At 48.1% G+C, this 17,802-nt stretch overlaps 1 protein-coding gene across 1 annotated transcript; it reads left to right on the plus strand.

Annotated features, from left to right (window-relative positions):
- Positions 1-214: 214 nt before the first annotated feature.
- LOC100656838 (keratin, type II cytoskeletal 5) lies at positions 215-15,414 on the plus strand. The gene is given in 9 exon segments (XM_064284190.1): positions 215-1,051; positions 2,851-3,059; positions 6,336-6,396; positions 7,194-7,289; positions 8,477-8,641; positions 11,401-11,526; positions 12,218-12,438; positions 13,044-13,078; positions 15,184-15,414. Coding segments are annotated over 9 exon segments (1,593 nt in total). The 5' UTR covers positions 215-571; the 3' UTR covers positions 15,384-15,414.
- Positions 15,415-17,802: the final 2,388 nt, after the last annotated feature.

Genomic DNA, 17,802 nt, shown 5'->3' on the forward strand with positions numbered 1-17,802 from the left:
TGAAAGCAGCTAAACATAATAGATGCTCAATAAATGTTGGCAATTGTTATTCCTATCAGCCACCCTCACAAGGTTATTACAGGAATTGAATGAAATAATGCTTTGTGATTTACCCAGTGCATGGTCTGGCACGTACTGGCTCCTCAATAAAAGGAATTATTATTACCATTATTATAAGTGACCAGGATGGGAAGGCATGGTTAAGTGCTGGGGTTTAGAGTTCAAGACCTGGGACCGAAGAGGGGAGGGGCAGATGAGAGGTGGTAGTGGCGTCAGTGGCACATGGCTGAGAACTTGGGTGGGTGTGGGGGTTCAGGAAACCAGGTCTTCTCCAGGCCTGGTCCTGCCCTGAGTAGGGTGTTCCCCACAGTGATTAGCAGGGCAGGAAAATGGGCCTTGGCCAAACATGCCATTGAGATGAACTCAACAGAGTGGTCTTTAATCTTCTCCAGCTAAGCCTAGTTCTTGAAAGGGATAAAAGTCAAGAAGGAGTTGGGAGAGCTTGAACTTTTAAGGATCCTTGTTCCTTTGACATTCTTGCTCCTCTGACCCTCTGGCACCAGCTTCCACCATGACCCAACGATCCTCTGTCACCATCAAGTCAGGGGGAACCTGGAACTTCAGTGCTTCCTCAGCCAGCCTCCTCCCAGGCTGCTGGACCAGCTTCAGCTCTGTCTCTGTGTCTCAGGGCGGGAAGAGTTTTGGGGGTGGTTTCAGTGGCGCTTTTGGGACCAGGAGCCTCCGTAGCCTTGGGGGTAGCAAGAGAATCTCCATCAGTGGGGGTTACCGCTCCAACTGGGTCAGCTATGGGGGTGCTGGCTATGGGCTGGGTCTCGGGGGTATCGGGTACAGAGCAGGGGAAGCCTGCAGTGGGTATAGATTTGGAGGTGGGATGATGTCCGGAGCCGAGGGCATCCATGAGGTCACGGTCAATCAGAGTCTCCTGACCCCCCTCCACCTGGAGATCAATCCCTCTCTCCAGAAGGCACGGAAGGAAGAAAAGGAGCAGATCAAGACTCTCAACAACAAGTTCGCCTCCTTCATCGACAAGGTGAGATCCTGGGAGCTGGAGAGCCTGCTGATGGAGTGGAGGGGAAGTGGTTTCCTACCTTGTTGAGCAGAAAAATGTCCATCCCCAGACTTAAGTGTTGTCTGACTCACTGCAAAGACTGCCATTTTGATGGATAGTGATCATATATTTGGCTTAAAATTAGATGGAAGAAGGGGAAGAGTTTGGAGGGAGGGGGATAACAGAAGGGAAAAGTTACGAGTTCATTTCATGGATGTGGGTTGGGGTCACTTTTTCTTGCCCTGTTTAATAGGGGCTGTTTTCCTCCTGAGGCATAGGCATCTTCCCAGTGTTTTGGACATGTATGGGTGCTGAGTAGTTGGGGAGGGATGCACTTAAAGCATTTTTTACTTTTCTTGCTGTGAGAGGAGAGCTGTGACTTCAGCCCTAAGTACCCCCTGCTGTGTGGCCTGGAATCCTAGAGATTTCTTCAGCTCTGAGAGAGACCCCTCCATAAAACATTCTATTTTGCACTACCACCACCACATACCTGAGCTGGTTGTTTTTGCCTCAGAAGAAGCAATTCAAGGATCTGGATAATTCAGGCTCCACACCTGGGATTTGGAGAAAGAGTGGTAAACTAAGAAGCAGCCAGTTCAACTACTGGGAGAGTCACCCAACTTCTCAGGTTTCAGTTGGGTTGGACAGGTGGACTCTAAGTCCCTTGGCCAGTCTAACAGGGTATGAAATTCCACACCATATGAACCCAGATCATTGAATGTGTAGACCTAACCAAAGAGACTGCTAAGGTAGTGGTTCTTAAACTTCATTATCCCATGTCATCCCACCCTACCCAGTGCACCAACAGAGGTGAGATTCCCAGGAGCCTGGCTGTGAAGGGATTAATGTGGCCCTGCTTTTCTTTGGTTCATCCAGAGGGGATGTGCAGATTGAGGGGATGAGACTAGGGGGAACTTGGAGCCAGAGTTTCCATCCTTCCTCTGATAATCAGAGACCTGAGGGAGGGAGTTCATTTGTTAAAGACCCTCCATAGACATGCTGCCATCTCCAAAGTCATGGTGGCTCTGTTCCTACCTTCTCTGAGACTGAATATCATTCTACCTGCTCCCAGGGCAAGGATTTTGTTTGAGGGAAAGGTTATGCGTATTCCCCAAGGCTGCCTTCCAGGCTGTGGAGAAGATGGATGTAACTCAAAAAAACCAAGTTAGCAGCACAGGACCAGAAGGAACTTGAAAGAGCAGAGAAAGGAAGGGGCTTGCCCAAGGCCACACAGCTAGTGACAGACATGGCTGGGATTGTGCTCAGGTCCTCTGAATGAAACTCCAAAGTGACTCATTCTAGCATTCCTTGAATGTGCAGACAACTAGGTCCAGATTCTAGAACTGGACTGAGCACACACAACATGCTTGAGAAACCATATCAAAAAGAAATGAATAGATTGGATTTTCTACCAACAACCTCCTGACCATTTAATGAGATTAAAAACCTCATCCAGTCATATAATGGTGGAGTATTCTTTTCTTAAGCTACCACATATCAGCATGGTTTGGTGCTTTCGGATGGCTTCCAGACCTTCTGGCCCTTGCTGCTTCTTCCCCTTCTAAACCTAGTCACTGCATGTCTCCCAAGCCCATTGCACCAACATTTGCTTGGCTCTCTACATTCCAGGCTCCTTTCAGGGTGAGGAAGAGAAGGAGCTTTCCACCTGGGCTCTGAGGTCTTGAGGAGCTTCCTGCACTTATGGGAGTCCTGTATCCCAGAGTCCTTCAGGAGGCTGCTATATGGAAGCTCTCACATTTTCTTATCTCTTATTGGTGCAGGTGCGGTTCTTAGAGCAGCAAAACAAAGTCCTGGAGACCAAATGGAGCCTCCTGCAAGACCAGAAAACCACCAGGATCAACACTGAGCCCATGTTTGATGCCTGCATCAGCAACCTGAGACATCAGCTGGAAGGTTTGGGCGGGGAGCAGGCAAGGCTGGAGACAGAGCTGAAGAGCATGCAGGATGTGGTGGAGGACTTCAAGAACAAGTGAGTGGATGCTCAGCCAGTTCCTGAGCCAGAGCCCTGCCCTGGGGCTCCTGGGGAGGCCGGGAGGAGCAGGAGAAGCAGGCTTTGCTCTCCAGAAGTGCCCACACATCAGGCATGTAATGTGGAATCAGAAATAGTCAAAGTAGAAAGAGACCTGGGACTCTGGGGTCAAGAATGTGGAGGCTTTGGGAGGGGCTGAGGTTATAGATGAAAATCACATGGATGCAAAGAGCTTAATACATACAACAATCCTTCAAACTCTGCAGATGAGTAAAGGAAGGCTCTGACTTATCCAAGTTTACACAAATGGCAACTCATGAGTTAAGAACTGAACTCACAGAATCTTACTCTCACATTTGTTCAATCAAATGCCACTATCAGCTTACACAGTATCTTAGTCATCCAGTACTGCTCTAACAGAAATACCACAAGTGGATGGTTTTAACCAAAAGAAATTTATTCTCTCGCAGGCTAGTAGGCTACAAGTCCAAATTCAGGGCATCAGCTCCAGGGGAAGGCTTTCTCTGTTGACTCCAGAGGAAGGTCCATGTCATCAATCTTCCCTTGGCCTAGGAGCTTCTCCGAGCAGGAACCTCAGGTCCAAAGGACATGCTCTGCTTCCAGCATTGCTCTCTCAGGGGTATGAGATCCCTGTGTCTCTCTGCTCGATTCTCTCTTTAATATCTCAGAAGAGATTGGCTTAAGATGCTATCTAATCTTATAGATCTCATCAATATTGCTGCCACTAATGCATCTCATTACATCACAGTGATAGGATTTACAACAGATAGGGAAATCACATCAGATGACAAAATGGTAGACAATCATTCAATACTGGGAGTCATGACCTAGCCAAGTTGACAGATATTTTGGGGGGACACAATTCAACCCACGACAGACAGTTATGCATTCACCCCAATCCTGGCCAAGGGCAGGGGGATCAAAGAAGGAAAAGACATTTGCTGCCTTCTCCCAGGAACACACATACACACACACACACAAACACACACACACACAATTAAACATAATGGTATGCTCATGCCTATATAAACCAAAAACCAAACTCGTTGCCATGGAGTTGATTCCAACTCACAGCAACCCTACAGGACAGAGTAGAACTGCCCCATAGGGTTTTCAAGGAGCAGACGGTGGATTCGAACTGCTGACCTTTTGGTTAGCAGCCAAGCTCTTAACCACTACACCACCAGGCCTCTGCTCATACCTATAAAAATAGATATGAGTAATTTACTTTTATCTTTAATTTTCTTGGTCCAAATAAAATAAGTAACTCAGGAATAAGCTTTGGTTATTGTTTGTAGACGATAATAAGAGATCGGATTTTAGAGTTGCACTGTCCAATATGGTAACCACATGTAGCTATTGAAATTTAAATTAATTAAAATGAAATAAAAAATCCAGCTCATCAGTCACACTAACCACATTTCAAGTGCTCACTTGCCACAGGTGACTGGTAGGTTTTGTATTGAACAGCACAGACATGGAGCATTTTCTTCATCACAGAAAGTGTGGACAGTGCTGCAGAATCTAGAGCAGTGGCTTTAGAATCTTGGTTCAACCAATTACTAGCAGAATGACACCAGGAAAACTCTCTAAGCCCCAGTTCCTTTATTGGTTAAAAGGGGCTATTAATAGTGCTCACCTCACAGAGGGGGTGTAAATATTAAATAAAAACTTGCACATAAAATACGTGGGATATAACATTCTTAATACATGTGAGCTACTTTTATTGTACTTTGATCAGGTATATGTGTGTAGTGATACAGAAATCAGAAGCAAATCCAGGTGTATAATTTATAATATTTATCTAAACATGGAGTAAGAGTTTTAGATCAAAGAAGACTTCCTGGAGGAGGAGACTAAAGCTCAAAGTTGAGATGAAAGGGAGGACAGAGGAGAGATATGGAAAGGGCTCAATTGAAGTGTGTCCCCCCTGGTTAGTGGACAAGTGATGTTTCAGTGACAGGTGTCAGAGAGTCCTCACAGACAGAATGTGAGCTGGGAAACACAGCTGAGGACTGTTGCATAGAGCTAGGTGAAGAAAAGATGTTCAAATTTCATAAAAAGGCAACTCAAGGAAATGAACTCAATTTTCCCAGAGAATGTGGGAGAAGGCACAGTACTGGAGATTCAATGGCAGAAAAGAGTTTTCTCAGGTGCTACTGGACAATAGAGGCAATATGAAAGCAGGGGAGATTCCGGTTACATACATAATGTGTGATAGTACTTTGTGGTTTTAAAAGAAGATCTACATTCCACCTCATAGGTGGGAAATGGCCTCAGAGAGGTTAAGCAACCTGCCCAAAGTTTCTCAGCTGATAGGTGAAGGAGCCAAGGCCCGAACTACAGCTAACCAGCAATGCTAAGCCACTTACTATTGAGTTGACTCTGACTCATGGCCACCTCATGTGCGTCAGAGTAGAACTATGCTCCATACGGTTTTCAATGGCTGGTTTTTTGACAGTAGATTGCCAGGCCTTTCTTTTGAGACACCTCTGGGTGGACTTGAACCTCCAACCTTTTGTTTTAGCAGCCAAGCATGTTAACCATTTGCACCATCCGGGGACTCCCCTAGCAATGCTGATAGGGTGGAATTTGCTGATGCTTGGGAGGATTGGGTGGGGAATGGGCCACCTATAACAGAAGTGAAACTTCCTACCCAGAGAAGAATGAGCAGGGAGGCAGCTCCACGTGCCCTGCGGCGGGGGCGGGGGAGTGGAGCTGGGCAGGAGGAGAGTGGGGTTACTGCCTGGGCACAAATTGAAGAATGAGAAAACTTTGTCTGGGTTGCTCCAGAGTGCCTGAGAACAGAATGTGAGAGTCTCATGGGGAATAAGAGCCAGGCCAGAGCCCAGGAGACACCCCCCTCACTGCCTGTTTGGGCTGGGACAAAATCATGAAAAAAATTTAAATAATAAAAAATTTAAAAACCTCACAGAGGAAGCACCCATGCATGCACCTTCAGGGAGCCCAAGTCTTCTAAGACCAAAGCTGTGAGAAAAGAAACCGCAGAAAGAACCAGGGGTGGTTCTGTTTGATTGCTGTTGTTTGGTCTTTTGCTTTGTTTTCAGAGGGGTGGCTGTTTGTTGTATTTGGAATTTGGGGACATGTTTGTAACAGGAGAGCTGTGCTGTATTAAAGCATTTTCCAGATCTGCTCTGGAGATGCCCCACTGCCTGCCCAGCTACATCCCCCACTTCCCAACCTCGGTCCTGGAACACCCACCCTCAACCCAAGTGACCTTGATCTTGCCCCCAGGTACGAAGAAGAGATCAATAGACGCACGGTGGCGGAGAATGAGTTTGTCATACTGAAGAAGGTGAGGAGAGAGGGACAGTCTGCTGACTCCCGGGCCCAAGCAGCCACTTAAGTAGTAATAACTGCCACTATGCCAGTCACCCTACATACAAGGCCTTATTAATTTGTGCAACAGATCTTGGAAGCAGGTTTTACTTTAAAAGTGAGAAAACTGAGGCTCAGGAAGGTTAAGTAAGTTGCCAAAAGTTACCAGGTAATCAGAGGTGAGCCAGGATCCAGGAATCCAAAGTCCCTTGGGAATCATTATACTAACACCCAAGCCCCACACAGTCCTGGGCAGAAAGAAGGGGAGAGAAATGAGCCTTGTCCTGAGCTGAGTCTTCACTGGATTAGGCTCAGGAGGACTGGATCAGCTCCACAGAGTTCTGGATGTGCCTGCTTAGCAGGCACAGGCAGAAGGAGCTAAGCTGGGGCAGAATGGTGCAACAGGGTGTGAAGGGGAGGACACCACAGAGGGTGGGAGGAGAAGGGAAAGTCACCACAGGTTTCAGGGAGAGGCTTGGAGAGCCCAGAGGCAAAGGAGTCCCAAGGGCCCAGGGCAGGGGTTGGCCTCACCTTGCAGAGGTGACATAGGAGACCTTCACCCATGGCACCAGCTCATGAACAGGGTGGGCATTCCCTGAGAGCCCTGGTCCTCACACAGTCTGGACCCCCCCCCCGCCCCAACCTCCACTCCATAGCCTGGAATAAAGAAATCCCCTCATCCCCATGAGTAAAAGTTCTCCCACTTAACTCACCACCTGAGGGGGCTGATGAGGAAGGCTAGGACTCAGGGTGACAGTGTGTTCTGTGCCCCAGGACATAGACGCCACCTACATGAACAAGGTAGAGCTGGAGGCCAAGGTGGACACCCTGATAGACAAGATCAACTTCCTGCAGGCCTTCTACGAGGCGGTGAGGAGCGCCTGGACTTGCCCTCAGGAGGCTCGGTGGCTGGTGTGCCTCAGATGGACACAGAGGCCGCTGGGTCCTTCCCCTGTCTCTCTGCTCCTCACCCTAGTCTTGGGGTGGAATTCCTGGGACAGACGTTGCTTCCTTTACCAGGAGAGAAAATGAGGCTCCGTGGGGCAGGGAAGGAATTCAGCCTTGGACCAAGCATGTTCTGCTGTCAGACAAAAGAACGGCTTCCTGTCATTGAAATCCGCTGGTTTCCAGAAGGCCATCTGAGCGACCTGGCTCTCCTGGCCCAGCCCAGGTTTACCTGCTGCTCTTCCCAGAACGGCTGCAGCGGGATGCAATTACACAAATTCAGTGGCGATTAGTGAGCCCTCGGGTGCTTCTAGAAGCACGCGACCCAGTTGTCTGGTTCCGGGCGGGACGCAAAATTTTGCATTTCTAGCAAGTTCCCAAGCGATGTAGCTAGTCCGAGGATAACGTTTTGAGAACCACTGCTTCAGGTGATTCTGAAAAGCGATCATTAACAAGTTAATTAGGGGCTTACTGTTTCAAAAATAATCTTACACAGATGTTAATTTATTTAATCCTCAGGAAGTTCCTAAGAGGCCAGTATTGTGAATATCCCCTCGGAGACTCACAAATGTTATATATAACTTGCGGGGCAGATCCAAGACTTGGATTCTTCAGCCTGGTGCCCTTTCTGCTGTTTTGAGCTGATTTTCACTTCCCAAGCTGGGAAATAGCATTGGGAAGAGGCAGAGCTCTCTGGCTCCTTCTGATTCAATTGTCTTTCACAAGATGATTTCTTTATTTGGTGTGTAAATCGGTGGATTCTCAGAACATGAGACATCATGGTTCTGACAAGTTATGACAAAGTGCATTCCTTTGGCAACAGGAGTGACTTCTGGAGAATTCTGGCTAGCATTACCTGTGCTGCTGCTCCATCTGAGGAAATGAGCTGACAATATAAAGGACAAGCGTAATTTCAGTGACCACTCTAATATCTTTTTTGGCCTTTTCAGACCTAAGCAGGGTGTTCCACCCTAAAAGTACAAGTGAGCTGCTGCTCAATGCCATGATTTGTTACAGAGTCAGGTCACAATCTCCTAACACACACATACATGCATACACACACACCACACACCATACGCCCTGCTCAGGTCTCCTATGTGTGCCTATTACAGGAGTTGGCTCAGCTTCAGGCCCAGATCTCTGAGACCTCTGTGGTCCTGTCCATGGACAACAACCGCCACCTGGACCTGGACAGCATCATCTCTGAGGTCAAGGCCCAGTACAAGGACATCACCAACCGCAGCCGGGCTGAGGCTGAGTCCTGGTACCAGACCAAGGTGAGGTGTCAAGTCAAGTCAACAAGCCCGGAACACTTAGTCCGACCAAGACCAGAGTTACAAAGGCCCTCGGTCTGGTGGGATTGAAGGGATGTGAGTTGAGGTTGTAGCTTACCCTCTGTTCTGAGCATGGCCTCAATGCAGCACTGTCAGAACCTGGGGGAATAGCCAGAGGAAGGTGGGAGGAAAAGGCCACACCTCCAATACCTATAGCAGAGGGACAGGGGCAGCTGGACAGTGGTGGCCATCAGTAGAAGCAGGGGGGACAGAGGGGGAATGGGAAGAGGTTTAGCCTCCTGGAAGAGGCTAGAGGATCCAGAGAAGAGAGGTGGAGCTGAAAGGCTTCCCAGGTGACCAGAAAACATGGGCAAAGGCTTGGCATTGGCCACAGAATGAGATTTTCCAGGATAGAGCAAACACTCCAAGCTGGGGAGTCACTGGGAATGGAGAGAGGTGGTGCCAAGGAAAACAGATACAAAGAAGCTTAAAGGTCAGAGAGCGATGGGCTGTGGAGACCCCGCATTGTGCTGAGTTTGTGAGGGTGAGATGTGTGGTGTCAAGGGAGCAGAGGACAGGCTGGACACAAGGAGAAGGGAAAGCGCAGAGCCACAGCTGTGGTCATAGAGAGCAAAGGTCAGAGCCCAGAGACAGTGCAGAGAATGGCGCCTCAGACCTCAGCATGGATTTTTTTTTTCTGGTGGGGGCAAAAGGAGTAGTATCCAATCACAATTAAAAAGCCTGTTGGAGGCAGCCAACAGATACATGAGAAAATGCTCTCGATCATTAGCCATTAGAGAAATGCAAATTAAAACTACGATGAGATTTCATCTCACACCAGCAAGGCTGGCATTAATCCAAAAAACACAAAATAACAAATGTTGGAGAGGCTGCGGAGAGATTGGAACTCTTATACACTGCTGGTGGGAATGTAAAATGGTACAACCACTTTGGAAATCTATCTGGTGTTACCTTAAACAGTTAGAAATAGAACTACCATACAGCCCAGAAATCCCACTCCTGGGAATATACCCTAGAGATACAAGAGCCTTCATACAAACAGATATATGCACACCCATGTTTATTGCAGCTCTGTTTACAATAGCAAAAAGTTGGAAGCAACCAAGGTGTCCATCAACGGATGAATGGTTAAATAAATTGTGGTATATTCACACAATGGAATACTACGCATCGATAAAGAACAGTGACGAATCTCTGGAACATTTCATAACATGGAGGAACGTGGAAGGCATTATGCTGAGCGAAATTAGTCAGAGGCAAAAGGACAAATATTGTATAAGACAACTATTATAAAATCTTGAGAAATAGTAAACCTGAGAAGAATACATACTTTTGTGGTTACAAGGCGGGGAGGGAGGGAGGGTGGGAGAGGGTTTTTTATTGATTAATCAACAGATAAGAACTGCTTTAGGTGAAGGGAAAGACAACACTCAATACATGGAAGGTCAGCTCAATTGGACTGGACCAAAAGCAAAGAAGTTTCCAGGATAAAATGAATGCTTCAAAGGTCAGCGGAGCAAGCGCGGGGGTCTGGGGAACATGGTTTGAGGGGACTTCTAAGTCAATTGGCAAAATAATTCTATTATGAAATCATTCTGCATCCTACTTTGAAATGTGGCGTCTGGGGTCTTAAATGCTAACAAGCGGCCATCTAAGATGCATCAATTGGTCTCAACCCACCTGGAGCAAAGGAAAATGAAGAACACCAAGGCCACACGACAACTAAGAGCCCAAGAGACAGAAAGGGCCACATGAACCAGAGACCTACATCATCCTGAGACCAGAAGAACTAGTTGGTGCCCGGCCACAATCGATGACTGCCCTGACAGGGAGCACAGCAGAGGACCCCTGAGGGAGCAGGAGATCAGTGGGATACAGACCCCAAATTCTCATAAAAAGACCAACTTAATGGTCTGACTGAGACTAGAGGAATCCCGGCGGCCATGCTCCCCAGACCATCTCTTGGCACAGGACAGGAACCATCCCCGAAGACAACTCATCAGACATGAAAGGGACTGGTCAGCGGGTGGGAGAGAGACGCTGATGAAGAGTGAGCTAATTATATCAGGTGGACACTTGAGATTGTGTTGGCAACTCTTGTCTGGAGTGGGGATGGGAGGATAGAGAGAGAGGGAAGCTGGCAAAATTGTCAAGAAAGGAGAGACTGAAAGGGCTGACTCAAGAGGGGGAGAGCAAGTGGGAGTAGGGAGTGAGATGTATGTAAACTTATATGTGACAGACTGATTGGATTTGTAAACGTTCACTTGAAGCTTAATAAAAGTTATAAAAAATAATAATAAAAATTAAAAAAATTTTTTTAAATTAAAAAAAAAGCCTGTTGGAATGTGGTTTGCAGCTGAGTTTCAGCGTAGGAGATGGAGATAGCATAACTGTTCTCCAAAATACGATGGGGAATTTTTTAAATCTCTTGGGAAGGAGGGAACAGAAGAGAGAGAAAAGAAATAAGATGCATTAGCAACAAAATGGAGAGGCCCAGAAACTTTTAAGGAATGAGGTGAAGATTATTCAGCTTTAATTTGTATGAGCTGTTGTGATAGAAACTTTCCATCATCCCCCTCAAACCTTCAGGGAAAGTTGGCTGCACACCCAAAACAAAAAAAAAGAAGCCTATCGGGCCCCAAGAAGTCCCAGCCTTCTCTTCCCTGACCTTGACCAACCCCACCTCCTGCAAGGGCCCCTCACCCAAAACCTGCTTCCCTCCGCCTCCCCCCCGTCCCCAGTACGAGGAGTTGCAGCGGTCTGTCGGCCAGCACGGCGATGACCTCCGCAACACCAAGATGGAGATCTCCGAGCTGAACCGTGTTATCCAGAAGCTGCGCTCTGAGATTGACGACCTGAAGAAGCAGGTAAGGCTGAGCTCACAGGGGTCATCCCTGCCATGCCCCTGCCTCCACACAGACTGTGCCTGGTCCTAAGCCCACCCATGCAGAGAGAAGCTGCCCCAATGAGTGGCCTCTCCGGATTATTAAAAAAAAAAAAAAAAAAAAAAAATTTTTTTTTTTTTTTTTTTTATCCCCTGGCCAGCCAGGGATGCCAGAGATCTGACTAGTATCAATGCTTCTAGGAAAGGCTCTGGCCTCTGGAGGCATAGGTGGCAAAACCTGGACTTGCTTCATTTACCCATTTTATCCACAGAAGTTCAGTAATGATAAAGCCAAAAACCAAACCCATTGCCATCGAGTCTATTCCAACTCATAGGAACCCTAGAGGACAGAGTAGAACAGCCCCACAGGGTTTCCAAAGAGTGGCTAGTGAATTCGAACTGCCAACCCTTTGGTTAACAGCTGTAGCTCCGTAACTACTGCGCCACCAGGGCTTCAGCAATGATAAGAGCCTCGAAAAAAACATTTTCTCCATCCCGGTTATATCTTAAACTGTTCAAGGTAGACAGTGGTCAAGCTTACTCTTAAAGATGACAGTGCCCCAACCCCCTCTGCATTAAATCCATTTCAGTAGATTCCACCAGGGGTGTACCTAAAGCCCATAGCACATTGCATCCTATGAATGATTTCACACACTCGTATCTCCTCTTGGCAGTGTGCTGCACTCCAGGCCGCCATTGCTGATGCCGAGCAGCGCGGGGAGCTGGCTGTCAAGGACGCCAAGCACAAGCTGACCGAGCTGGGGGATGCCCTGTAGAAGGCCAAGCAGGACATGATGAAGGTGGTGTGCGAGTACCAGGAGCTCATGAATGTTAAGCTGGCCCAGGATATTGAGATCGCCACCTACCGCAAGCTGCTGAAGGGCGAGGAGTGCAGGTGGGCTACCTATCCTCCCTCCCCTGGCTCCAACAGAGGCCACCAGAGAGCCACTATAGCAGTGCCCCAGAAGCCACTTGGGCCCCATGACATCAGGCCACTAGATAGAAATCCCAAAGACTGGGTTCAAATGCAGCTGCCCCCATAGAAGTGGCCTTCAGTTGCAGCCCCTCCCACAGCAGCTGCTGGACTCAGGTCCAGGGTCCAAGGCCTTAAGGGAGTGGTGCCCTTGGCTACCTGGAAGGCCTTAACCAGGGCCATTTCTGCCCAGCCCTGCAACAAATGACACCACACTCGGGTGAGCCCCAGGGGCTCCGCGTTTCCCTGGAGATGCTCTATAAACTGACGAGCTCACTCTACCTGTCTGGTACGGGCAGCTCAGCCCATTCTCTCTGTATTTTTAACTTGATCCCTTCTAGGTTTTCTGCCACATATTCAGAGTAGCTTCCTAAAGCTATGAGGTGAAGGAAAAGCTTGTTAACCACTTAGCATAGTCCCTGGCATCCAGTAAGCACTCTGGACTGATAACAGTTTAGATACGAAGAACTCAGGGCTCTTTAACTTCTCTACAATGAAATGTCTTTTTCTCTCCCCACCTGCAACAGACTCACTGGAGAAGGTGTTGGGCCTGTCAATATCTGTTAGTAAATGTCTTGGGATGATAGAAAAAGGGGAGACAACGGCATCCTGGCATAACTCATTAGGATTTGCTGGCTAGAGAATGGCCAAGTTGCAGCACGGATGTCATTAAGTCCCTCTTAAGGGCTCTGCAACCAGTTGCTGTTGAGTTGATTCCTACTCATGGCAACCCCATGTGTGTCAGAGTAGAACTGTGCTTCACAGGTTTTCAGTGACAGATTTTTGGAAGTAGATTGCCAGCCTTTCTTCCAGGATGCCTCTGGGTGGACTTGAACCACTAACGTTTTGGTTCGCAGCTGAGCATGCAATGGTCAATTTTTTTTTTTTATGAGGAAGACCCAGGTTCAATTCCCAGCCAATGCATCTCATGCTTAGCCACCAGCCATTGAATATGGGAGATGTCCGTGTAGCTATGATGCTGAACAGGTCTAAGCGGGGCTCCCAGACTAAGACAGACTAGGAAGTCCTGGTGATCTGACTCTGAAAATCAGCCAATAAAAACCCTATGGATCACAACAGTACAATCCACAACTGATCATAGGGATAGTGCAGGACCAAGCAGTGTTTTTTTCCACTGGGCACGGGGTCACCATGAGTCAGGAGCTGATTCGATGGCAGCCAACAATAACATAGGGCTCTGTGGAGACTCCCTCTTCTTTGGCCCCTTCTCCTAGTGGAGCCAAGAAAACTTCTCAGAAGTGAGACAATCCATGCCACTAAAGGAGAAGTTAGAGTGGGGCTCAGTGACTTTTTTCCTCACTCTGCGATAATCTCTTCAGAGACTGCAGATGACCCCTCATCCCCAGGGGTGGTCTCAGTGGGGCCACATGTCCACAGGAGTGTGACTCCACCCTAGAACCTGGCACCAGAGAATCATAGTTATAGGACAAGACTTCTCACAGCACAGAGGATCTCCAGTCTAAACGCCTGATTTCTCAGCTGAGTTCTGGCAGGAACTCAAACTAATACAACTAACAAGAGTCTACTAAACAGGTTAAATGGAAAGACCTACATTTAGATTTTACATAATTTAATTGAGCAAGGCTTCAACTCATAGGAAGGGTCTGGGAGGAATAATCTCACAGAATGACCTACCAGGACTAAAAAACAAAAAAAATCAAACCAGTTGCCATTGAGTCAATTCTGACTCATAGTGACCCTATAGGACAGTGTAGAACTGCCCCGTAGAGTTTCCAAAGACAGCCTGGTGGATTCGAACTGCCGTCCTTTCAGTTAGCAGTTGTAGCACTTAACCACTACCCCACCAGGGTTTCCGCCAGGACTAAGGGGGCTGTTAAAAAAAACTCAGCCCTCAGGCGGCATTAAAAGGAGCATGGGAAGTAAAATACCTGTGTGCCCCATGAGGATCAGACTATATTAGGCAGACCTACAAAGAGCTTGAAACCAGCTAATAAAAGGAGCAGGAATGTTCATCTGGAGAAACTGGCCCTGAGAGGGGGGCCAGAGGGACGTCTTCAAATGTTTGACAGGCTGTAGAGAGCTGCACCCTGAGGTGACGCACTCTCTGTTGATGACAGTATTAGAGCAGAAGCTAAGTGAGTGCCTCTCAGTGACATAGTAGAGGAATTCCAATCTCAGGGGGGAGGTTCATCTAGATGGTAGTAGGGCTTCTTCCAAGATGGTAGCCTATGATTCTATAACAGCCATCGATGAGGAATGAACACAGCATAGGAGCCTAAAGACTGGGTTTCTGGCCTATGTGACCTCGGACATGCCACTCTGATCTCTTTGCACTTCCATTTCCCCTATAAAATGGGAGTGCTCATAGTCATGGCGTCCTCTGGGACCTGTTGTAGTAGTCAGCGTGGTCACAGATGTGAAGGGCTTTGAAAGTTGTGACGCCCTATACAAATGCACATGCTAAGGCTGTGTGTGACAGAATGGTGAGTCCAGGCCCCATTCTCTGACTCCGTGGATCTCAGGGTCCTGAGGGGATTCCTGGTCTCTGACGACCTCAGGGAAGAGGGGGTTGGCTTGGAGCAAGACACCATGAGAGGCATGGCAACGAAGGGCGTTCAGCAGGGAAAGTACAATTTGGGAAACCTGGGGGAGCCTGCCAATGTGCCCTGTGACTTCTCTCCACAGCTGTGGTCTCTTCCACTGGGGGCACAGGCTACAGTGGGGGCGGAGGCCTCTGTGTGGGTGGAAACGGCTACAGCATTGGCCTCTACGGTGGTGGGAGCAGCGGCTTCAGCTCCACCAGCAGCCGCAGCATTGGTGGGAACAGCTCCAGCGTGCGCATCATCTCCAAGACCTCGTCCACCAAGAAGGGTTACAGGAGCTAAAGTGCCCTGCCTGCCTCAGCTGCCTCCCCTTAATGCCCCCAAGCTTTCTGACACCACATTCACAAAACCAACAGCAGGAGAGGCACAGGGAGCAGGGAAGTGGCTTGTGAGTTCTAAGGTCACCATGTCCATCCATCCCTCTACCTCCAGACAGGTCCCCACAGAGGTATCCCATTCACTCCAAATCTCAGAGCCCCCAGGGTCCAAAGGCATTTGTCCCAACTAGCACTGACTCAACTGGTTTGTGCCAGGCTAGAATCTGAGGGGACTCAGATGAGGACAGCCTTTGCCCTTAAGAAGCTTCCAGAATAGAGGTGTAGTCAGCCTCCTTCCTCCAGTTTAACCCAAATCCGCTGCAAACACAAGATGATTTCTCTTAAGTACTTCATAGGGGAGCTTATAATTGACCTTGGTTCCCCATAGTACATCAATGTCGTTTCTAATGGCAGACAGGAAATGTCCTTATAAACTGCACTATGTGGATTGCCTTCTCTGCTCCTGCTTTCCTGTCCCAGTCCAGGTCCCCTCACAGCTCCTACAAGGAGAATTTTTGAATGGAAATCAATAGTCTTTAAGGTGTCATCAACTCCGGTTATTCACACTAAGATGCAGTAAGTTTGTCAAGAATCCAAAAGTTCTCCATGGCTTGGGACTGCATTAAAAAAAATTTCATAGCCAAATTCCTTTCAAACCTGCCTCATTGAAGTCAATATTAAGATTGCTGTCCCTAAACAGAAATGTTCTGATGATGAGGGGGGAGGAGACCAGCTCATGGGAAGGTGGGGGGAAGGCAGCTCAGTACAAAACGCCTGCAGTAGATGCTCCAGAAATAGGACCCACTTAACCTGTACTACTAATTGCCTGGTGAGATTCCTTTTCGCAAAATAATCTTCCAGGCTCAGGACTTTTCCTCTTTGCTTTGTGCTAGCCATGGCTCTCCTGTAGAAAGCTGTCTTTCCTTACCCATGCCACCTGTACCCTGCCACCCTCTTACGTCTCTTCTCTTTCAACACCCCTCCTGTCCTCTCCTCTTCTTCACTTCTCTCTTTTCTTCCTCTCCCAGTCTTCCTATTTGGCAATGGAGTTCTTGCTGTCTTCCTCCTCTGACCTTTCTTTTCTTATCCCCTGTCTCTGAAATGGCACTCTTCTGTGCTGATTTGCCTGTAGCCAGCCAAGGCTAGAGGTGAAGCTCTCTATGTAAGAGCATCTAATTCCCTGCCCCCCAGGGAAGGCCCAAGACAGCAAACCTAGAGGAGAGAGACAGTTCTTCGATTTTTTTCCCTTGCTCTGAGGGGACATGTTAAAAAGGCAGAGGTAGGATGGGGGTGGAATGGAGGCAGGTAGGCACAGAGATCTGTGTGAGGCTGGCCTGCATGGTGTTGTTTCCCTATTTAGTCTGAACCATTGTAAACCCTCAAAACACCTGCCATTTATTCAAGACCAAGATGCACTCTGACGACAAGTAGAAAATGTCCGCCACACTGCTGACATGAAGACTGGGAGTCAACTATTTCAGAAAAAAAGTCACACCAGGTTCGATCATTTCAACCCCTTCTGAAGAGGCAGCCTGCTTTCTTGTGCTTGCCTGTTTCCTGAAATCGCTTCACTAAAATGTCACAGTGCTCTCTAGGTGTTGGCTGAGTCTGTATCTTGTCTTGCACTCTGAGGGAAGCCTTGAAGCTGATGGGCTCTGGGAAGAGGTGCCTTCCCCGCATGGAGAATCCTAGGAACCACACTGCCCTGTGCTCTCAAGCTCTGGTCCTGGGCTCTGAGAAGGCCAACATGGTCACTGAGACCATCCTCTGGCCTGAACCAGTTCATGACCCCTGCCCTCACAGTTCTTCCTGCTATTATACACTTTCCCCCTGTCAGGAATGGCTCTGCCCTCTGGTCTGGCCTCTCAACATTACCATCACCTTTAACACTGTTTCCCGGGCCCACCTCTGTGGCACTTACTCCAGGGCAGAATGAGAATCCCCTTTCCCCACATGGTGTAACAGGACACGCCCCACAACTGCATACCACCATCACCCACAGTCTCTTGTTACACTCTCACCTCCCTAAGCCCTAATCTTCCCTCCCACCACTCTAGGACCCAAAGTCAAGACTATTAAAGAAATTATTGTTGGTGGTGGTATTATTGTTGTTAGCTGCCATCAAGTCAGCCCCCAACACACAGTGGCCCCATGCACAACAGAACAAAATACTACCCAGTCTCGGGACATCGGTCAGACTGTTGTGATCCATAGGGTTTTCACTGGCTGGTTTTTTGAAGTAGATCACCAAGCCTTTCTTTCTAGTCCATCTTAGTCTGCTGAAACCTGTACAGCATTATAGCGACACACAACTGAGAATTCCAGAGGTTCAAGAAACTTTTGAATTCCAGTCTCCAAATCTACAGGTGGGAAAGCTGAGCAAC

The sequence above is a fragment of the Loxodonta africana genome, chromosome 4 (assembly GCF_030014295.1).
Source record: "Loxodonta africana isolate mLoxAfr1 chromosome 4, mLoxAfr1.hap2, whole genome shotgun sequence".
Taxonomy (NCBI): domain Eukaryota; kingdom Metazoa; phylum Chordata; class Mammalia; order Proboscidea; family Elephantidae; genus Loxodonta; species Loxodonta africana.